General features: G+C 39.4%; 1 protein-coding gene across 21 annotated transcripts in view; it reads left to right on the forward strand.

Moving 5' to 3' along the window:
- DMD (dystrophin) overlaps window positions 1–24,360 on the forward strand; it is a 984,302-nt gene that overhangs the window by 385,088 nt on the left and 574,854 nt on the right. For all 21 annotated transcript variants that reach the window (XM_083438913.1, XM_083438919.1, XM_083438923.1 and 18 more), the window contains 6 exons: window positions 2,953–3,103; window positions 8,225–8,344; window positions 14,317–14,418; window positions 14,842–14,949; window positions 19,087–19,266; window positions 22,418–22,593. In XM_083438913.1, the coding sequence (XP_083295039.1) occupies window positions 2,953–3,103; window positions 8,225–8,344; window positions 14,317–14,418; window positions 14,842–14,949; window positions 19,087–19,266; window positions 22,418–22,593 (837 nt within the window). The remainder of the gene's footprint in view (window positions 1–2,952; window positions 3,104–8,224; window positions 8,345–14,316; window positions 14,419–14,841; window positions 14,950–19,086; window positions 19,267–22,417; window positions 22,594–24,360) is intronic.

Below are 24,360 nucleotides of genomic sequence, written 5' to 3' on the forward strand. Positions count from 1 at the left end.
ACTTGATAAAGCACTTGAGTCAGTCACAGAGTGTGGCTGGTGAGGGAAGTTGTGGCTTTCTAAGAATCCCAAGAGCCAAACAGAGAGCCTTAGAGGGCCGCATTTGGTGTCCCCGTGCCTGAGGTATCCCATCCCTTGCTTAGATAAACAAATATGAATTGACAAAAGGACTTCTCTGTCCACTTCTTAGTTTCGTCCCATGGTATGTATTATTCACCATATAATTCAATAATAAAGCATTCCAGAATTGACAGCCCCCTATAAGTCTTCACAATTGTTTGGGAAGGTTACTTCCCTTCTCCCCCCCAAAAAACAAACAAACAAACAAACAAACAAACAAAACCAACAACCTCTCTTGGCTTTTACAGATTCAAAATGTTAGGTTGTTTTGTAGGACAGGGAAGAGGTGAAAGAAGAAAAAGAGCCACCACTGTTTGTATTCTTACTCTGTCTTGCTGCTATCCCATTAATACTGATGCAAAAAAATGCACTGGGATATTTAGGGAATGGTAGAGACATACTGGTCTCATACAATACAGTTGTAGTTGTAGTTGTTGTTTGTGTTGCAACAGTTATAGCAGGGACTTGGATCTCTATCTGGATTTGACCCTTTCTCAGAAGTCAAAATATTTGCTTTTTTGACATTATTATATAGGGAAATCAGTTAATACAGTGAAACTATACCATTCCCAAAAGTAAACAACATTTAAGTGAATATGGTTTTGTTCATTTCTCTTCATATGTTCTAATTAAACCTAAGGAGATTCTGTGGATCATGACCATAATCTGAAAATTCCCCAAAGGCAAGCAAAGTGTTGCTTTTCTAATATGTAAAGTGAATAGTATTCTGAGGCATAATTCTTTTTCATTGACATTTCCAGTGAGAAGGATTTTGCCCTTTCAATAGTCCGGTTGTTGACTTTTGTGAGCCCTAAAACTGGTTATTGAATAATGAGTATAACACTTTGGCCATTTCACTGTAGTTAAAATATTACTAGAAACCTCTTTTAACATGCTGTATCATCAATCTACTGTAATATGAATGGCTCTTAAGGAAAAATAATTTTGATTACCACTGATTACCATTAAATACATATCTGCTTCAAGGAAATTCTATTTTATTTGATGTTACCATATTTTTAAATATAACTTTTATGCTGCATCTAGAGGATATTGTAAACATGTTTGGATGGCCATCTGTCATGCTTTAACTGAGATTCCTGCATTGCAGCGGGTTGGACTAGATGACCCTTGGGGTCCCTTCCAGCTCTACAATTCTATGATTCTAAATAATTATACTCCAGTGTTTTCTCACAACCTGTTCTAGATCTGTTTTGTGGCCCACGTTAAAAAGAAAATTTAATGGAATTTTGGTGCTAGTATGGATATGTCAAGTGCTATTGAGACATATTAGGGATTCTATTAATTACATATTTTCTTTGCAGGTTCTGCCCTTTAGTTTCTGCCCTTTAATGGCATGTCCCTTAGTGGCAGCAGGACTGCCTGTTAATTACCACTTCAATAGTATCTCTTAGTTGCCTTTTAAGGACAATTTCCATTCTTGTGGAGGTATATATTTCTTTTGGACCATTACTGAGTGTCCAATTAATGAGGTCGCCTGGGTGGCCCCACACAACTCAAACAATAAAATAATTCAACCATCAAAACTTAGAACAGAAACTATAACAATAAGGAACAATAAGCAATGTTTTCCATTAGGAATGCCGCTGCTGCACACAGCAGTAAGCAATAAAAGAGAAGAATTGCAAGCAGGAAGCAATTAACATTGGAAGGAACCTTTGCTGAATGGAACATTTCATAAATAGAATAGCATTGTGGTGGAGAACCTGCAGCCCAAAGGCTGTATACAGCCCCCAGCCTAATTTCCCAAGGGTTGTCAGGAATGCTAGCTTCAGCACACCCAATGACCTCTGCAAGTCTCCTTTTTGGGGGGTGGGAGGGGGATAAATATGTTGGTTACCTTTCCATACTACCTGGTCAATGTTCAGATGGCAGCAATGGCCGTAATGCACATGCAAAAGAACCTTGGCCATGGAGAATTCGTACTATGTTATGCGATAACTAAAACTTCCATTTAAGTTTATTGAGGGGAAGTATTTATATATATTTGCAGATTTATAAACCTATTCACAGCCAAAAGCTATCAGAGCAGTGTAGAATAAGATAAAATTAAGCCTTTGCACCCTGAATGCTTCTCAGGTGTTTACATTTTTTCCTTGTTATAGTTTAAATTATTGAGATTTACAGTTTTGGAATTTAATACATGTTTTACATTTTCAGTATTATGTTTTTTATATTGCTGCAAGCCACTTTGAAACCAAATGGTGAAATGCTGGATATAATAAATGAATAAAGAAATTTAAATGTGTTAAAATACAAAAGAAAGCAGTTTCTTAGCAGCACTAAATGACTATAGCATAAGTAGGCAAACTAAGGCCCAGGGGCTGGATCCGGCTCAATCGCCTTCTAAATCCAGCCCATGGACGGTCCAGGAATCAGTGTGTTTTTACATGAGTAGAATGTGCCCTTTTATTTAAAATGCATCTCTGGGTTCTTTGTGGGGCCTGCCTGGTGTTTTTACATGAGTAGAATGTGTGCTTTTATTTAAAATGCATCTCTGGGTTATTTGTGGGGCATAGGAATTTGTTCATTTTTTCTTCTTCAAAATATAGTCCAGCCCCCCACAAGGTCTGAGGGACAGTGGACCGGCCCCCTGCTGAAAAAGTTTGCTGACCCCTGGACCTTAGCATGGAAGCAACCATACCCTGTTCCTTTATTTGTGAAATGCTCATCAAAATTTTATTGGTATGGCTAACATGAGGCTATGGTAAACAATGAATTGTGGCCTATGGTAAAAAAATCGACAGATGTATCATATGTTACATCTGCTTGACTTTAACTCGCTGTGCTTTTAAAAACATATTTTCCCAGTTTGCACCGCGTTCTGATGGATTTACAGAATCAGCAGCTAAGCCAACTCTCTGAATGGTTAGCTAAAACAGAAGAAAGAACAAAAAGGATAGAGTCAGAGCCCTTGGGACCTGATTTGGAGGACTTAAAGCGGCAGGTAGAAGAGCATAAGGTAAGCAAAGTCAATAAATTTCTTGAGTCCATTTGTTTCTAGGGGATATGTAAATTAAATATATATATTTGAGAAAATACCAACACAGTATTCTTGGGAAATTGAAACATTTAATAAAAGCAAATCTAGATTGAAACTGAACAAAACCTTCAGAACATGACACAGAAATTCTGGATTTTCTATTATTAAGTCCAGGATTCTCATCATTTTCTTCTTTCTCTCACACAGCCATTATTCACAGAATAAAAAGTGGGCTGGGGTGCTAAGGGAAAAGGGAATTTCAATATACTATTTACTGGAAAACACAATAATAACATTTCAGATTTTATTATTCCCCTGGTTTCTTTTGCTATCTTGTACTTTCCTTCTAGAGTCCTCCAGTTGCAAATCGACACTATTAGTTATTATAATTGGGATTTCTAATCTCATTAGCAGTGCTGGGACTCTGAGCATGCAGCCCCCGAGCACTGTAAAGTATTCTAACTGAGTGCCTGCCTTTGTATTGGAAAAGATGTGGAATGTTTTTGAAAAATGAATTTAATTATAAAAACAACGAGCTAGCACATACTGAACAAAAGACTTTAGTACAACTGTCTTTTTTGTTGTTAGCTTCTGCTATACATAAAGACTGCAAGCCTAAGCCTATATCCAGTTTGAGTGAATGGGTTTACTTTGGTTGACAGCTTGATTCCTCCTATAAATCAAATACATAAACCATTATAAATGAATGCAACTTACTTTTCATGACTAATTAAAATAGAATGACAATTAATATACTATTATTATTCATAAATAGGCTGGGAAGTGTTTGACTGAACATCACACTCACTATAGCAGTACATAAAAATTAGTTTCCCCACATACATATACCTATTTATTTCTATACATATTGATCTTAGCAAAGCAATCTGTAAGGGTCATGACATTTTATGCACATTTAAGCTCCAGGTGTGCCATACAGATCACAGAGATACCCTTGCTCTGCTCTTCCACTGACTGGATTCAGTAGTTCTCCAAGGCAGGGAGAAAGAAACATTTTGGCTTCATGAACCAGATGCTCCTCCTCCTCCTCCTCCTCCTCCTCCTCCTCCTCCTCCTCTTCTCCTCCACCTCCTCCTCCCCTTTCTCATTTCACTATAAGGTCCCAGTGCTGGTTAAAGTAATTAAAACACAATGTTAAGAACAGTTTAAAACTACTTACAACCACAGAAATAAGGTAACTCCTACACATCTCAGCTGTCAAAAAGCTATGGTAAATAAGCATGTGTTTAGCTTTTGCCAAAAATTATATAATGAAGATGACAGACACAAATTTTGCCTGAATGATACAGCAAGGTTTCTCCTGTGCATCTAACCTATTCTGCATTCATACATTCCAATTTCAGTGTGGAAATGCCATTCACATTTAGCTGTTGAGACAGGGTACTAGCTCGATGGGAAGAGTTTGGATTCCTGGATTAGTGGATCCATGGTGTTTTTGTAGGTAGAGAGGTCAGCAAAAATGTCTGCTTCTCTTTAGGTCTGTTATCTAATACCATCACCATAATTATTTTCCTTCACTTCTCTCTGATGTGTTTTGTAACCTTTTATTTCCTTCCCGAAAAGGATGATTAATTCTTTTGTCCTTGAAGGTAAATGCTGCATTAATGGTTACTTTTTTGTCTGCATTATTTGCCTCATCTGTCAAATTTAACACTTGGCTCAGCTCCTAATGTTTCATTTTCTCTTTCTTAGCCCAGATAGGGGAAACAGACCTTAAAATAGTGATCATTCACTTAAATAAACTAAAATCAATCAGATGGTTCACTCCTAAGGCCAGGGCTTCTACATTAATCTTAACATTCTTCTAGTACAGAAGGAAGCATCTTCTGGAGCCTATGAGCTGTCCAGAATGTCTAGTTATCTAAAAAGTACATCCTGGAAGATACAGAGATCAATGAGACTTCCAAAATCCCTTTGACCTTCTATATGAGGAGTAGTTCCCCTCCTGTAACTATATTTGATTTCTTGTCAGAAAGTGGTAGTCTTGGCTTGCCCTCAAAGGCATGTCCTCTGAAGTAAAAGGTAAAGGTAAAGGGACCCCTGACCATTAGGTCCAGTCATGCCCGACTCTGGGGTTGCGGTGCTCATCTTGCTTTATTGGCCGAGGGAGCCAGCGTACAGCTTCCAGCATGACTAAGCCGCTTCTGGGGAACCAGAGCAGTGCACGGAAACGATGTTTACCTTTCCGCTGGACCGTTACCTATTTATCTACTTGCACTTTTACGTGCTTTCAAACTGCTAGGTTGGCAGGAGCAGGGACCGAGCAACAGGAGCTCACCCCGTCACGGGGATTCAAACTGCCGACGTTCTGATCGGCAAGTCCTAGGCTCTATGGTTTAACCCACAGCGTCACCTGCGTCTATAAGTCCTCTGAAGTACTGGTACCTAAATCTTAAATTTTCCAACCAACAATGATGTTTCTCCCACTAGGTTGGGGTGCAATTAAAGTTACCAAATGCATAACAAAAGGGATTACTTTGAATGCTATCCCTAGTAGAAGGTGTGCCACTTAACATTAGCAGTAAGTGCCACTGACATTATGGCAGACAATTAAAATGTCATTGACATGGAAACAGTGTATTCACTCTGATCAAGCGCTGTTAACCTCAGTGTGTTTTCCTTAACTGTCCAATAGAGAGCTAAGGTACATTATGTACCAAGTTCTTCCCCTTTATAGCATAGTTAATCTACATTTATAGTGCAAAGATGAACTCAGGAGATGAACTTTCATTCATGAACAGTAGCATAATTGTTGAGGGCTGAGCACTATTTCTATTCCCTTCTTCTCAAGTCCCCTGCTCAAACACAAAAATAGCCCTTGCTGTGGGGCAGGCAGCTGTGATTGGAGGCACTTCCAGGCCCCATCTAAGCATCTTTCCTCACCAGGGACTGGAAGAATTGCTACCAGTCCCAGCATCCGTGGCAGAAAATAAATGTTCTATGAGGTGAAGAGTAGAATATAGAAATATTAATTCAAATAAATAAACTGTAAACTCTACCTCCAAGTCATAACTTTTGGTTTTTATGTGAAAATTTGCAGCAGGTTGAAACATGAGTCTGCTAGAAGTTGTTGATTTTCAAACTCAGTCTGATTAACATATTGAACATGTAAACAAATCAATTTTGGTTCAGGGCTTATGATTGCAGGATACTGAATTCTGTAACCTGTATATATGTTGTTGCAAACCAGCTTAAGTGTCATGAGATTAAGTTATTCTTTCTTTCTGGTGAAGGATGGTGACACTGCCATTATTTCCTTGGCATAAGTCATTTCTTAGACAGTATCAAATATGGTACATGATATTACAAAACAATATATGTTGACAGTGTTCTCTTGAATACATCAAGCTACCGTAATCTTGCATCCCATCCAACATACTGGTTTCCTCTGTATATGCTGAATTTTGCAGGAATGAATTCTGTTGTAAATTCCACTCTCCTCTCCCAGCAGGAGCACTGATGGAGATTGGACAAAAAGAGAGTTTGGAAAGTTACCTTAGAACAGTCCTGCTTTTTCTTATATCCTTTGGATTCTTTTGTTGCATTTCACAATTTAATTTATAATTTGTTGTGAAACTATTCTATCCCGTAGATAGAAAGTGAAGAGCTACTGTAGGAAAGAGACCAGTTTTCTTGGTCCTGGTACACTTTATTATTTAATTATGCATTTATTTACCATTTTGGGGCTGTGATTCTTTGATTTTAGTCCCAGATTAAAGAAATGAAAGTAATTATAATACCTAAAGCACTGATTATATTCCCTTTCCCCAAAGCCTTCAAAAACCTGTGATAGGTCCCAGGACTTTTAGGTTGATTCACACCTTGCCCCCCTGGCCGCAATTGGATAAAAGAGCTGAGCAATGGTTAGGCAAACTTCTACATCTCAGCTGATGAAAAGCATCAAAGGAAGCTCCTCAGAATTCAATACAGTATAACCATTTAATACCAGACTCATGAGTGCTAATAAAAAGCATTCCCACCAGAGAAAGAATAAAGTCCACACACTCTGTTTAAGGGAAACATTATTATTGCACTCTGAAACAGGCAGCTTGAACATCTTTATAGCCATACCACATGGATATATATTCACTAAGCACAACAGTAATTGTAATGTTTGTAGTATAATGTTGTGTGTGTTTACTCAAAGGTGTCAGGGACTGGCAGGACACAGATGAGTGTGCGCAGAGGGAAGTGGGGCTGGTGTCCAACTCAGGAGAGGAGGCCAGTGAATTGTGGACAACTGTGCTAGGTAGGAGGCAAGAATCAGAGGCAGCTTTAGAGCTGGGAGGTGGAGCACAGGATCAGTCGGAAGAAGAGGAGGAAGAGGCAGGTCATGCAAGTGTAGGGCTGGGTGCATCCCCACCCACTCCTGTACCACTGTCTCCCAGAATCAGGGGGGATTGAAGAGGTATGAGCAGAGGAAGCTTTCCACATAGGTATTGTCTCTGGCTACATGCATGCAGCCCATTGAGGGAAGGTACATAAACTTATGGAAGGGGACTTGTCTGCTGTTGCTGCAACTGCTCCATAGAGTGCAGACCTGGGAATGGCTGCTGAGATGCTAGACTGGTGTGTGTGGGTATTCAGAGCCATAGAAGTGACTGTAAGTGCAGCTTTGACAATAAAGAGTTAACTATCTGGCGTGTGCATTCCTTTGGCTGGGGAGTGCCCTTGACAAAAGATGGGTCCTATTGAGTTAATTGGGGCTTACTCCCAGGTAAGTGTGTAAAGGATTGCAATTATACTGCCTAGTAAAAATATTTAGGATTGCATATCTTGAAGGTTTGTGAAAATGAGGAAGATATTGGGCGATACCCAACATTTCCGGAACTTTCCAGTCTCCTCCCCTACGCAGCTCAAAATCTGAGGAAACCCTCTGGAAAAGATGCGGGGGCAAGAGGGAGAGAGGAAATAGAAGTGCTGTGTAATAGAAATGTAAAGGCATACATTTCTGCTAGTTCTGTTCACAATATTGTCTCCCCCCCCCCCCCCACTTCTAGTCTGCTTACTTCATCAAAGTATGTAACAACACATAAGTGATTTGTGTGTGTGTGGTTTCCCCCTCCTTTTTTGTCTTAGGCCATTCAAGAAGCCTTGGAGCAGGAACAAGTCAAGGTTAATTCCCTCACACATATGGTTGTTGTAGTAGATGAAGCTAGTGGAGACAAAGCTACGGCTGCATTAGAACAACAACTTCAGGTAATTATTAAAGTGGTATGTTTGTGACAAATAGCATCACACATTCTACAGCAAACAGTTCTGTTGTGATAAGAACTTGTCATAAATTAAAGGAATGAATTGTTACTGTTTTTTCTTGCATCATGAACTTCAGTGTATATAAAAACCTCGATCTTTTTAAGTGTATATAGCATGTTGACTGAGTAACTATTACTTTCCTTTCCCATCTATGCCTTGAACATATTGGAGACATTTCTCTCAGTATGACAGCCTGAAGGGTGAAGTGCTAATATAAGAAGTAGGAAATGATCACACTAGAAATGCTAATGTTCCAGGAAGAACTCTTAACCCAGTAAAGAGTCTTGGACACACTCATTTCCTCCCTCACACACAGGGTGAAAGTATCAAGCTGTCCATGCCACCTTATTTGAACACATTATACTCCTGGATATCCAGTTTCTTCCTGAGAATAATGCAGGCCTTGTAGTGGTGGTTCACATGTTTGGCCATCTGTTTGGGTCCACACATCAGACCCATCACCGCTGGAGTCCCTAAAACCACTAGTTCTGCCACTAGTGATTACTGAGTCTGTCACTGATGCATTTATGGCAGGGAGGAGGGACTAGTGAAGAAAAACAGCAGAAGCCCCTGGCATCGTTCCAGCTTCTTGCTGGTCCAGCAAAATTTTAGAAAGTCTATTCACTGCTTTGTCCACCAACATTCTGACATCCTCATCTCCACCACTGCTTCAACCCACCTCCCATTCAGCATCAGGTTCATCCTGCTGTTTGTTCTTGCTCCTCCACAGTGCTCAGGCAATGCAGCCACCCTTTTCCAATAGGCAGTGCTGAGGTGGACTTTGCGATCCCACAAAGGGGTAGGGGCAGTGAGCCAAAAATACCTGGATTTGTCATTGAAAGAATTGGGAAGGGGGAGGCTTTATTGGATGGCCAGATACCTTTTGCATGTGTTTTAAAATAATTCTCATTGTTCATTGGCTTAATTCCTCCATGTGGTGAAGAGAGAGGTGTGCACCTTGACAACCATATGTCAGGAGTGCTCTGATGGTGTTTCCTGCTTGGCAGGGGGTTGGACTCGATGGCCCTTGTGGTCTCTTCCAACTCTATGATTCACCCAACACTCATACTCTGTTTTCCTTAAAGGAATTCTTGAACAGGCTCTTAACTACAGTTGTGTGGCTAGGCATTGCAAGTAACCACAGGGAAATTACCCAGAGGTTTGGAATCTTTTGCCATTTGTATGTTAATGATACAAGAGCAGTTGGTGGGACAGCATTGCTCCCCTGACTTACCAGTGTTGAGTGTTGCTGCCGGTAACTGAAAGGAGGAGGGGCAAAGCTCAGTGTGCTGCTGACTGGGGACCAGGAAAGCTAAAGGACTGTATCATCTTTCCTGTCCAATAACATCAGCTGCGGAGACCCCCTTTTGTGTCCCACCTCTTTCTGAGGTGCGTTTTGTGTGAATCTGAGTATTGGCATCCACCTTTGAAATACAATGCTGAAAGAACAACCTTCTAGTTGTTGTTTCTGGGGGTGGGGGGTGTTGTTGTTTTTTTGGCTACATTAAAACATTTTTGCCAGGCCTTTGGCTTGATTTCTGAATGATATTATCTGGCTCTAGCTTACTTTAGTTTTTTGTCTTGTTTTGAAGATTGCTTTCCCAGTTCGTTATTGACTGTTGTGCTATTTTTTTACATTAAAAACAAAACACACCAAAAAAATAAATAAATGTATGACTAAAACTGTAGTGTAGTTTCAGGACCAGGGAGGTGAGTATAAATACCTTTGCTAGTGAGTAAATATTTTTCCTGTATGTGTATGTTTGTGGCATAAATTTCCCTCCAAAATCTTACCTGTGCAAATATTAACTTTTCTTTATTCACTAGCTTCATTTCTCCTTATCTATTGATGCTCCTCCACCATTGTGGTTGTCTTTTTCTTACTTTATTACTGGGTTATCTTCTTCGTGAGACAGTCATATGCCTGTCGAGTAAGAATCAATGAATAGAATGATGCATTCAGCTAGATTTTACAACATGACAGCATCACTAATGACCAATGAAACCGAGTCAGTTTTGGAGTAATGTTTCTTGGATCAGTCAAATAATGATCTCAATGACTTTGGAATTCTGGTGACCACAATTATTGGTTATGACGTGTTATGATGTCAGATTTGGCTGTGTGCTGAGATCACTGAAGGCAAATGAGGCTAATTTAGGAAGAAATGTCTAAAGAGACATTTTCAACGGCTTTTGAATAAATATTATTTTACAAAATTTATATACTGCTTGATTGTAATAAAACATCTATGAAATTTACAAGAAATATTATCAATAAAAAGTGAAAAGCAAGCAATTTATAACTTTTAAAGCATAATTAGAATTAACAGTAAACTAAAAAGTGTTAAAAACACACCAACATATATGTGCCTGAATAGGCTTACCTAAACAAAAATGTTTAAAGCAGGCTCTTAGAAAGACTACATCGAAGGCACCTGCTTCATGTCAATATTACTTAAGAGGAGATTTGATTATTATTTGATGTTACCAAATATTACTTCAAAAGCCCCTAATATTTAATTGTTCTGCTACTGAATTTTAATTCTTACCAATGTTGTTATTCGATTAGTCTGATTGTTTCAACACTTTGCATCTTGTCAAACAGTTGGTATGTGATTCTCGGAGCAGTGTAATTCTTGCTTCTCTTTGAAGTCATGCTAATTTCAAGTAGACTTTGTCATCTTGTTTTGATTTGGTGTAGCATGTGAAGCCTCTTCCAGCATGCAAATTGGGCAGTATTGTATCAAAGAAAGTGCCAAGTCTGAGTGTCCTTTAATCGTTTCACTTGGTGCTGGCTTCCAGTTTAAAGGAACACAGTTGCGTGTCGAAGTCCCCAGGGCCACCCCAATAACTCACACATCACACAGAATTTTTTGTTTAAGATTTTTGGCATAATTTTGGCCACAACTTTATTAAAATACAAATTTGTGAGTGGTTGCTTAGGCATTGGTTGCGACTATCTGCCCCCACCATGGGGGACAGACTGACATTCCGTACGATGCGAAAGTCAGAATAGGGGAATACACTTGGGCGTAACGACAGAGCAGGGAACCTGCCCTCACCCCAAATGCAACCAGGAGCTCATTGCTATGGCCCGAGCCCCCTTGACAGAGTGGACAAGCAATAGTTAGCCCCCAATTCCTTTAACGGAATCCCTTGCAGCAGCAGCATTAGAGGGGCAGGCACTCAACCTACCAAGGGCAGGCACTCAACCACTGCCCCTCAACCAACCAAACCATAAACCAATGCCTAACCTAACTGCAACCTTACAAGTTGTAACTATTTGCTACGCAGTAGGCAAAAATCAAATGGCCCCAGCCAATCAGCCAGATGGACAAAATTCCTACTGGGCCCCTGCCCCAAGAGCAGACGACCCCATGACAGGCATAGCAAGGTCAAAGCGAACAATCCTAATTCTAGGGAGGGGGGGAACGGGCAATCCGATGCACAGTTGAAAAGAGGAAGCCCTAGCCTCGAGCAAGGAGTTTTAGCATTTCTGGCTGTCAATCAACAAATGGCAACATTAACTTCTTCCCAACAAAAAGGGAAGCCCCAATCGCATCAGTGGCCAACGATCAATTAGCCCGCCCCCAACTTTGGAGTGTCCTGGTGGCCCCCACCGCAACACGTGCTCTCCATGAAGGAGAACACGCTTTCTAAAGAGAGAGCACAGACCTTGTGTGGAGCTTGTGTGGAATACTTTTTTATACATATAAAGTGAAGTTGACTCAAGTATATATATGTGTATATATATAGGTGTGGGTGGGCATACGCACTCACATGCACACACCTTTTTCAGAGAAGTGTGCAATATATAGACATAAATTGTCATAGTATTAAAATAAGGGCAAATAAATTAATTCCAATGGACGGTAATAAGGAAACATGAAGCACAGCATGCCACTGTAGTATATCAGGGAAGCATGCAAAGCAGGTATATCACTAGAATTATTTAAAAACTTGATGTAGAGTCAAGGGGTTCCACACCTCCTCACCTCCTTCTGCCCTCACCTCTGCTGCTTCACTGTCTCCCAGGACCAGAAGCGGATTGAAGTGGGAGGAGCAGAAGGTTACACTAAGGCGGAGTCTTCACCTGCTTGTGTGCAGCTTGGCTGGAGGAGATACATAAGCTGAGGTTGGGGGCGTGCCTCTCTGCTGAGGCAACTGCCTCATCTGGTGCAAACCTAGGAGTAGCTGAGAGACGTAGGACTAATGGGCATGCCCTTTTATGACTTGTAACTGTACTTTTCACAGTAAAGAATTAATGCCTCACTTTGCGCATTCTTGTCTGACAGCATTATGACAGTATACTTTATAACTGGTAGCTGAATACAGTGGTACCTCGGGCTACAAATGCTCTGGGTTACAAACTCTGCTAACCCAGAAGTAGTACCTCGGGTTAAGAACTTTGCCTCAGAATGAGAATCAAAATCATGCGCTGGCAGCGCAGCAGCAGTGGGAGGCCCCATTAGCGAAAGTGCGCCTCAGGTTAAGAACAGACCTCCAGAACGAATTAAGTTTTTAACCTGAGGTACCACTGTATATGAAATTACCTGTTCCAAAGCATTCAGTTTGGAAATTGTATAATGTGAGATGATAGTTTGCCAGAGGTGCAAGATTTCATGGCCCGGCAAATGTGCACATAATTGCCTGCCATCAAATGATGACGATGCATCTGTGGAAGAACCCTTTAAAGTAGGAGAAAAGCTTCCAAGTGGTCAGAAGGGTGAAGCTAAAGGCTTCTGACAACAGCTGTCTGGTGGAAAGCCACATTCCATTCCTTTCTATAAATCACTGTCCTTGTTCCAGGAATACTGGGATTCTTGTTCAGCCGCAGAGAATAGGAAAGCAGTCATAGCAGTGCCCTTGTTCTTATCTGGTGCTGCTATGCATTGCCAGAGTGGGCAGGCTGGCAGGCATATCATGTGGATGTGTAGCCTTATTCTGGCCATAGCATATTTTAGAATCAACGGCTGCTACAAGTAATTACAATGTTATAGACTGATGCAGACAAATGGTGGGCAGTACCAACTGGAGAACCCCCAAGGGAAGAAGACTCAGAGTCCCGGGATTGGTGGTAGGGTGATGATGAATGGTCAGAGGGAGAAGACTGAGAGGAGGTGGTTTTGAAAGCTGAAGAGGTAACAGGGTGTGGCAGAGGAAAATTCAGAATCAGAGGGAGGTCGAGAGGAGACTTAGGCAGCTGCGGGAAGGCAGGGACCTTTAGTCTCTGCAACTGCCTCATGGGGCAAGACTTGTTGAAGAAGAATTGCTGGCACTCCTGAGCAGATCATGTTTCTTCCAATAAACAGTTCACTTACCCTGTATGATTTATTGCTGGCTTTTGACATACAAGCTTCTGCCCACATGTTTAGGCTCCCGGTGTAATCCAAAACATCAGCGTCTTCATAATAGTCTATCTAATTATAAATGTCTCTGCTATAAGAAATACAAACTCTGTTGTACACTTTTTAATTTGAAGGTCTCAGTGGGTTATTTCATATTTTGAAATTTGCTAAGATTAGAAAAAAGGGAATAAACTAATATAGATGCAATTAGCTGGTAAGCAGTTACTAGTTATATTTTTACATGTGTTTTTCAACATTACAGTGTTTAGAAGCATTGTACACTTATGCACAATGTTTAATATACTTCATAGAGTACTAGCCATACTTTTAATATTAACATGGCTGATCTTTTTAATTTTATAATTTTATTATTGCAATTCAGTAATGTGCATCAAACAAGAATGGTAATGACTTCAAGGCTGTATGTTTTATGGACTTGTAGGGACCCTTAGAATGTTACTGAAAAGGTTACAGCTTATTTTCTCAAATGTATTCAGCGCCAGGTGAAATGGTTGAGTTTAAAGCAATACTATAGCATATTTACAATGTCCTACCTTTTCTTTTTAGCATTTAGGAGACCGCTGGGCTACAATTTGCAGATGGACAGAGGATCGCTGGTTTCTACTCCAAGATGTCCTTCGAAAATGGCTGCAATTTACTGAAGAACAGGTGAGGAATGTTAGCAGCACCAATTTGTTCAGAGCCAACCCATCCATGAGGCAAGGTGAAGCCTCCAAGGAATGCTTTGCCTGTTGTTGTTGTTGCTGCTGCCACAGTGGCAGTGGCAGCTGTGGTGCATTCCTTGGAAGCTGGATCTGCTGGCTGCCTCCTGGCATCCCCAGCAATGCCATCTCTATAGTAGCCTCTTGGCGAATAGGAGGAACTGTTGGGTCTCTCCCCACCCTTGTTCCAGAGGCAGGCCTTCACTCACTCCTTCTTCCCTGGCAGGGAGGACACCATTTTGTGGCTTGTCTTAGGTGCCAAAATGTATTGGGCCGGCCCTGCATTTGTTGCTTGCTTAATAATAATAATACTTTGCTTAACAATACTTTGTGTATGGTCTTACTAAAGGATTTTCTTTTTCTTCTTAAGGGCCTTTTCGATGCATGGCTTTCGGAGAAGGAAGATGCTCTCAACAATATCCATACCACTGATTTCAAAGATCAGAAAGAAATGTTGGAAAATCTGCAAAAGTTGGCTGTAGGGTTTTTACATTGTTTTATCTCTCTGTGTTTGTTTATGTGTTTCAAACGTTTATATTCCATCTTTCAGAATAGTCTTGAAGGCATCTCACAACTTACTTACTTATTTCATATATATATATATATATATATATATGCCATAGTAAAACAATAGAGTATTTTGAAAAGAATATAGGAAAAATAATCTTTAGGAAACAGGGTTATCACAGTCATAAAACATCAATAACAATAATAGTTATTAAATGCTTGGCTGAATAGAAGTGATTTTATCTGTTGCCTAATAACCATCAAGGTAGGTGCCATTCGAATATGTAACCAAAGGAGTCCCGCAAATGAGGACCCATAACTGAGAAAACCCTATTCCTGACAGCTGTCCACCACTAGGGATGTCAGAGTATTCTGAGAAAAACAAAAAAGGAAAAAGGAAATGGCCGTAGTTCACATGTTCATCTGTGGTCAGGAACAAACATCAGTCAAGTGACTATGACTGGATTTTGTTTACATCATTATTAAGTTTTTTAATAGCTGCAAAAACAACATATTTAACTTTTTTACATTGTTTTGATGTTTCTTTTACACTGAAATGAACCTAATTTATGTAAATAGTTACATTATTTATATAACTTGATAGACCTGCCAGTGACTTTTACAGATTATTATATTTTCCTAGCCAAACAATTCTGCCCTTGCTACTGTAGGATCAATATAAAAGGAGTGCTATACAGTGTTAGCGAAGCAGAAATGAAAAACCAATTCAAACCTGGAAAGCCCAACATTCAGCAAATCTTGGTAAATGGCCAAGAACATGTCAGGAGGTACAGTTTGCTGCCTTTAAAAAGACAGCTTGAATCTCACACCCAGCTCTCTGTTTTCCTATTGGTGCCAAAATAACTGCTGAGGTTCATGCCACACAGACACATTGAGGGGTGGCAGTAGGACGCCTCTTTTGGTTACATAACAGTGTTACAGTTATTGTAGCCTTGACTCATGTTGTGGATATACGAAAGGAAAAAGTCACTGTGGCCTTCAATATATTAAAAATAAATTAGAAATTATTACAGTAAGTTTGGTCCCATAATCAGACCTTAAAATGTCAGTTTTGTTGTGAAAAAGCGGAAAGGTTATATATTTTAAAGATCTTGCCATTTGATTGTTCAAACTAATTAACAGGTACCTGACAGCTGGTTTAAAATTGCTGCTAAACGTCCCTGCTGACTCACACGGTGACTACAAATTTAATGTTCATTAAAATATGTCACAATTGGAGATCAAAAATTGTGACCATCTGTCAGCATAACCTTAAGCATACGTTGTTCTTGATAAACTGTGCCTAACCCTATGACCTGAGTAAATTTCCATAGGCTAAAATATAGCACATATCTATATCAATCCTCAACACAAGCCCCATAATATTGAAAAGGGCAAATACTGGCAGAACAATTTGAAAAAGCAAATCCTTGTTTTTGCTAAAGGGAGTCTGAGAGAGAGAGATACCAGATGGTGTTCTTTGTATTTATTAATCTTTTACTTTGACTAAAGTTTAGATTTTTAGATTTTACTGAGTACCAGAAATATTAGGGAAATAAAATGAAATTAATTGGAGTTAAAATTATAGCAAGTTTTGTAGTTTAACTACCCTCTGCAAATTATAGTTACCAGGATGCTTGCGAGGAAGCCATTACTTTAATTATATGGTGTGGATGTGACCCCAATCAAATGACAATCATTCAATTAGCGTTTGAAAAGCTCACCCCTTTTCTTATTTCTGAGAAACATATTTGTTTCCTGTTAACTGAAAAACCTAAGGAATATTGGTACAGCCTTTTGATCAACCAATGTAAGCACCAGAACTAGGGGTAAGAGGGAGACAAACCACTCTTGAGGCATAGCTCATTGAGGCAACTCTATTCTACGATGTGTTTGAAAAGTACCAACAGCGAGACAGTCTATTTAATTTAGATTCCTTATTTTGAATTTATATACCTTCTTCTCTAACATCAGAATGATATCTGATGTGGTCAACAACATTGATGAAAAGAGCAATAATCACAAAAGCAAACCAATTAAAACCTTCCCAAATCCGGATGAAAATAGCACAATTCATGATTAAATCCTTATCTGAGAAAAGTGGTCGGAGCAGTTTGCTAACCAAAACTAGAGAAAGGCATCCCTTCCTTGGCTGTTTCTGCCAACAGAGCACCATAGAGCCAAGGAGAATCTGTGGGAAAGATATGGGCGTTTCCCATAACAGATGGTATAAACTTCCATCCAGTCCTGTGGTGGTTTGAAGGTTGGCTTGGATGTAATTTCTCATAACCCATTGCAGCACTCAGACATTGGCTCAAGGATCTGCACTACCCCTCATGGGTTTATCAAAGGGCTGCGTGTTGACAACACATAGGTAACCCTATGATCACTCTTGTTCAGGTCATGTGTGTGTTAAAATTTTTGTCCTGCCTATTTCTCCAAGGAGCCTGAAGGCAACTAACAGTAGTAGAAACAGAATAGAACAGAAGTAATCCCTAAAGAATGCCTGTATATTTAGAAGTTAATAAATTTAACAATATCCAACCTCTTTAACAAATTATCATTATTTAGGGAAGCTTCTTAAGGTTTAATGTTTTACTATGTTTTATATATGCTGGAAGCTGCCCAGAGTGGCTGGGGCACTTCAACTGCCTCCCTAAAATGAGATAAAAATGAGATAAAAAATTGAGTATCATCCGCAAGCCAATTTCAGGATTACCTTCCGCAGCACTTTCATATAGATGTTAAATGTTGATTTACTGTTGTTTTAGTGTTTATTGGAAATAATGTTTTAATGTTTACTGTGTGCTGCCTTGGCACTTACTAAAGGGCAGGTTATAGATATCTATTTTAAAAACACATAAATGAATAAAATGGCATACTTGATTATTGTGTTCAGTGTAAAAAAGAAAAATATTGATTCAAAATCTTTTTCCAGTCAACTTCGACTGACTCATTAGGTTGATTACCAATATGAAGTTATTGTTGATAAACATAACCTTTTTTCTCATTTCCTACTTAATTTTTTTATTATGAATTCTGGGTAAGTGTAAAGATAAGTTGAAGAATACACAGGGATTTCCAAGAGTTTTCTCATTGACTCTTATTTAACACCAAGAGTATCAGTAGCATCTAGATAACCTGGACTATGTTTAAGACTGTTAAAAGCCTATAGTTTTCTTTTTAAGGAAAAAAACATCAAATGACATAAACAATATCACATCATCTCTGTTATGAGCAAAGTCATGTTAAATCTGGAAATTATAGCAGTGTTAACTGTTTTTCTGGATAAATTATATCTGGAGAATTACATTGGTTTGTAATTCCTAGGCTGTAATATAGTAAGTTTTTATTTGCTAATTTAGTGCAGCCTACCTTGTGCCCTCAAGATGTTTTGGACTATAAATCTCATCAACCCAAGCCAGCATGGCTGGTTGAGGCCGGAGCTTCAGATACTCTCCCCAAACAACCAGTAGTCGCCTTCATAATAATAATGGGGAGGAGGTTGTATCACATACTTCATTCCGTATTAACATTTAAAAGTCTGCTTCATTTGTCATTTAAATGTCTTTTGGGACTCAATTAGTTTAAAGGTCATCTATGAAAATCTGCTTAGAATTGCTGCTTTGCATGTATATTAGTGAATATACTTGCATTAACTTATTTTTAACATTAGTGTTTATATTGTAGGCTTATTGCAGTAACAAATCATAAAATGCACTCAGTTAGTCTAGTACATTTATACCGAAAAACACGTGTTGCTCATAATTTCTAATGGTCTCACTATAACAACATTCCTTTTTACAGTAAATCATGCTTTCATAGTTGTAGCTGCAAGAAGGACTGTGCAATAAGCTACACTTTTTAATAAAATAATTCTTTAGGAGCCTCAGAATATGGCATAGAGGCATTATGTCAAGTCTAGGTGCTTGTGTAGTCCAATCTTCTCCCTCACCTGTTGCTTCCCAGATGTTTTGGAATACAGTTTATTTTATTGCCCATTGTACACATCACATCATATTTTTACCATCTCCTGCTCTTTTTAAGATGTACCAGTACATCAATCAATTAATAGCGCGTTTCCTGAATGACTTCTTCTATTTTACAGATATTGAAAGGAGAACTGGAAATCAAGAGAAAGACTATGGATAAACTCAACTCACTCAGCCAAGATCTCCTTTCAGCTGTGAAGAGTAAAGCTCTATCTCAAAAGCTGGAAGGGTGGTTGGAAAATGTGGCTCAGCGTTGGGATAGTTTGGCACAGAAACTCGAGAGCAGTTCTAAGCAGGTTTGTCATCACTATTGTCCTGTCAGCTGATGACAGTTAAATCATATGCCTGTGAAGTGACTGAAGTGAAATTGGCAAAGTTTCAAAAAAATTTCATTCTGAGTTTGTTTTAGACATGAGCTTCTTCTGAACTAGAATAGGGGTGTGTGAAACCTGTCCTTTCATTTCCACAGGGTTTTCCACTCTGCCTCACCAGGCTTTCAGATATTCACAAAAAGTTCATGAAATATTTTTGGTTCTCCAAATACCTTTTGCACAGTTAGGGGGTTCTTCATTTTTTACCTTGATAAAAGCTGTTGTGTGAACTAATGTGTATCATAAGGGTAGACTGGCACATGCACATTTATATTTTACATGTGCAAGTGCACACACAATTCTCTGGTTCCATCTTTTAAGGATTTTGTTGGATTCAGGCTTTGTTGTAGTATAAGAAATGGATGCCTCTGCCATAAAAACCATAAAAACCAAATATGATAGAGACACCCACATGCTCGTTCAAGGTTAACAGTTACTCACGTGTAAGGAGAGGAAAATAGGGTGGCTATTACTTCCATTGCTGATAAATGGTTACTATAGAGATGCCACACCATGTTAGTGATAGAAAATGGAACAGAGATCTCTATAGCCAATCTAATAAATCATTAATTTGCTGGTTAACAAATTTAAGGTTCAGCACCAGTTAAATAAAATTGTGTGCAATTTCTTATGTATGCTCCATTCCAAATATTAGTAGAGTGACGTTAGTTTGTTAATTTAAATAGGAGTACGAAGCCACTCCCAATATTGCCAATGAAGCTGTTTCTTTCAAATATTGCTTCAGATGAAATTTGGTGCCAGCATATAGATGCTCAGAACTGCATTCATGATTTTTGTTAAACGTATCAAAACTTGATGGGCTTCTTCAAAAATCCTCAGCTGTTTGGCTGAGAAAGAACTCCCAAATGTTCTTTGAACATTGCTATAAATTTCGCAATGCTGTGTTTTGCATGGGTTTGGGCTATGGAGTAGGCCTCATCATTTTGCTATACATACTGCAACATAAAGGTAACATCTGAAGGCAGGATCTGATAAATCTGCTGTTTCTTACCTCTTGGCATTAATTTATTGATCTAATAAATTGATATTTGGCCTGTCAGGGAAAACCTCACAAGCTACACATTTAAATTATCTGAATGCAAATTGCCTCCATTTTTGGACTGGTTTACTGTTTACTACAAAGCAGAAGAATGCCAGGGATTTTATCTCCTTCTGAAATTGAGAAATAAACTTTTAGCACTCATCAATTTGCATGAAGCATTAGCGAAGGCATGTTTTTAATAGTAAGGGATGCCACTTGAATATGTTTTGGGACAGCTAGCAAGGCAGGCTTTTCAAGCCACTGAATTATTTTCCAGCCCATTAATCCAAGCCACAGAAAACCAGTTTCGCCCTTCCTTCCCTTTAAAAAAAAAACCTTCAAAAATCAAGCTGTCAAACTCAAGTAGGCATCTATCCCGGCCTGCCTTTGATAGCTGCATCTGCAAAAATTGCAAGAGGTAATCCAGTCTGTAAAAAATTTGTAGAACAACAGGTTCTTTTGCAGTTGGTGACCTATTCTCACAATAATTTTCTTGCCATCATAGTTTTGTTATAGATTATCTCTCTATGCAATTTAGTGGAACCGCTTCTCATGGGGTGTCTGAGGCTAAGTTGGGTTGCCTTTGCAACTGAGGATTGCATGTACTGACGACAGCCAAGCCCAAGCCATTAAGATCACTGCAGGGAATAGCCGGGGCTGACTGTTCCCCTGACAGTGCCAAGCACTGCAAACTCAAGTTGCAAGCAGGCTAGTAGTTGCCTTTTATAACTTAGGCTATGTACACATTAGCAATCTGCAACACAACAAGGTTGTTCCCCCCTGCCGCCATTCAAGTCGCTTTATTACATTGCTGTGCACACTAGAGACAGGGCAGGGTTTTCTTCACCCAGAATGTATTACAGTGGTACCTCGGGTTAAGTACTTAATTCATTCCGGAGGTCAGTTCTTAACCTGAAACTGTTCTTAACCTGAAGCACCACTTTAAAGCTAATGGGGCCTCCTGTTGCTGCCGCGCCGCTGGAGCATGATTTCTGTTCTCATCCTGAAGCAAAGTTCTTAACCAGAAGTACTATTTCTGGGTTAGCGGAGTCTGTAACCTGAAGCTTATGTAACCTGAAGCGTATGTAACCCAAGGTACCACTGTACTTGATTTGTTTCCACATACTGAACTCCAATTCACTTAAGCTTTTTATGGTACTGAGACCAAGAGAGGATCCACACCATACATTTAAAGCACATTCAATGCTCATTTAAAGCACATGGCTTCCCACAAAGGATCCTTTGAACTGTACTTTGTTAAGGGTTCTGGGAACTGTAGTTCTTTGAGGGGGAAACTGCACTTCACAGGATACATCCAGGAAGCCATGTGCTTTATATGTACATCAAATGTGCTTTAAATGTATGGTGTGGATTTGCCAAAGGGGAACTTTGACTAGCATGAGGTCTGTAGAAAGAACCGTCATGTGTTCTACCACAGTAACATCTGGTATGCTTTGTTCTTATGTGTCAGGAAAATGTTGCCCTGGAGGGCAAGAAAAAGAACCATTAATGCCATCAAGAATGCTTCTTCTTGTCTAAAAAACTGTTCCATTAGTAAAAATGAGCACAGGTCATTTAAGAAACACACACAAAATAAATTGAGTGGTTGTGAATATGTAATAGGTTCTTCTTTACTTCAGTTAGTTTTCTAAGCTATATGCCATTTGTCTGCTGAAGTAGCCAGCTGTTGAAGCAAAGAATATGAATGAACACATACATATTCTCTAATTTGTTTCACAAAATCCAACTTCTCATTTTCACCTTTGTTTGCTTGACTTGGTATAAATGGCATCATAAATACATTCTATCTAAGTTTCCTCCTGATTTTTATATTGACTTTTTCATATGTCTTATTCACCTAGCATGAGTCAGATAAAACAATTTGGCTTGAGTTCAATACAGTGTTGTTTTGTTCTGAAGGTCAACCCATGAACAAGGAAGAGCAGTTTCTCATTATTTTCTATTGCCACTCCAAACAGTCTTTATTAAAGTCTTTCAAGCAATGTGTGACCTCTGTTTCAATACTTCTCACAGATTTCACAGGCTGTTGCTACCACTCAGACATCACTAACACAGACAACAGTGATGGAAACTGTAACTATGGTGACCACCAGAGAGCAAATCCTGGTTAAGCATGCTAAAGAGGAACTCCCACCACCACCGCCCCACAAGAAGAGGCAAATAGTTGTGGATTCTGAAATTAGGAAAAGGTGAGGACTGGGGAAAATGCTTAGATGAGGGAACATTTTTTCATCAACATTATTAAAAAATAGAAGTATTTATATACTGCAATATCAGGACAGTGTAAATATTGAAGATTTAAATTAAAGTGCAAATGTTTAATGTTATCTTTTAAATCAGTGGTATATTCTTTTCTATAAAGCAGGCTTTGTTTCTAACTGGGTTACCTGATAATTTTAATGTTTTATATAATCTTTCTCATGACATAAAAATCACATCTGGAAATCTAGCAGAATGTAGCAGAAGTTCAGCGCTCATTTCCATGTTAATTGCTTCCAGAAAAAAATCTGCTTGCAACCCCATTATCCTGTAAAATTGTGGGAGTGTTGTGCTGTAATTTCCCTGCAGTTTTTACGGATCATGCCACCCACCCATGGTTCAAACGAGACATAAAGGTGAAAAGGCTATCGTAACTACACGAAAAACAGAAGACTCTAGTCTGCATTGAGGTGGTATTCTAGCATATGGTTATTTCCTGCCATTGTCAAAGGGGAACAGAATCATGCATGTGCCTAAAGCGTGATAACATGTCTGATGACGTTCACTGTTGTGTCCCTTCATGCTCACTGATGTGAATGGAATTTAGTGTGACATGACAGTATATTGCTCAAAAAGCCACAGTTCCACCATGCAACAGGTAATCCAGTGTAAAAGGAACATTAGAAACCAGGGCAGAGGCAAGCATTACAAGCAAGAATACTAATACAATAATCCCCACGTCTGAATCAAGAATCACCAGCAGGATGACATCACAAACACATTTAGCTGTATGATGATTCCAACAAAGGCAATAAGATTTGGCTGCCTTCGCCTTTCACATTCCTCTTATGAAGATTTGCCATGCAACCACTGGGGCTGCACCTAGTATAGTACCATTACAGGGCGTTTCCACCTGGATGCCTGTGCCTTGGCTAATGCAATATTTGGTTGGAGGGTCCTACAGCAGATCCTACCACCTTAATACCTGCAGCCTTCTCACTCTAGTAAGGTTGGCTGTTGTACTTTCCATCCTGCTGACTGAATACTGGGAATGGGGGAAAAGTACAGTTGTGCTTACCTGAAGTGTAGTTTTCCATAGTTAGCTTGAGTGCATGTCCAGTTATAGTCACCCCTTAGTTACATTGTGAGGTAGGATTTTCTTTCTTCTATGACTCCTGGTTTTCTCAAGCTTGCCGAGTCTGCAAACTGCATCATGGGAGCCCCACCTCCCCAAAGGTTGCTGCCTCCCTTCCACTGAGATGAGGAGGCAACAACCTGACCTTCTGCTGGGAATGGGATACTACATTTCAGGTAAGTACAAGTGTGCTTTTTCTGCCTTGAGTTCCACAATGAAAGAGCCTCTGAAACAAATGAAGATAAGAAAGAAAGACTGTATTGTGCCAGGCCCTTTGTTTTTCTTAGGAACACTGGAAGGGCATAAGAGTAGGATGGAGACAGAAACAATAGCTGTGGGTTTACAATTAAGTTACTATCTTCAACCACTGGATGGACTGGGCATGTCTGATATTCAAATTAATATGGACCATGAGAACCAACTGTAAAAAGCTAAATATGTTTTGAGCCTCTTTTACATGCAGGATGACTGCAAGTCTCCATATGTCTTTAATAACATTGCTCTTGTATTCAAACCTCCCATGAAAAGGAGAACAAAAGAGGGTGCAGCTGCAGCAGTTTTTTATTCTGGATCAACTTAGCTTCAAAGCATCAGTCATGCAGACCTAAAACTGCTTCAAAAT

Source organism: Podarcis tiliguerta (assembly GCF_965153285.1).
Source record: "Podarcis tiliguerta genome assembly, chromosome: 4".
NCBI lineage: Eukaryota > Metazoa > Chordata > Lepidosauria > Squamata > Lacertidae > Podarcis > Podarcis tiliguerta.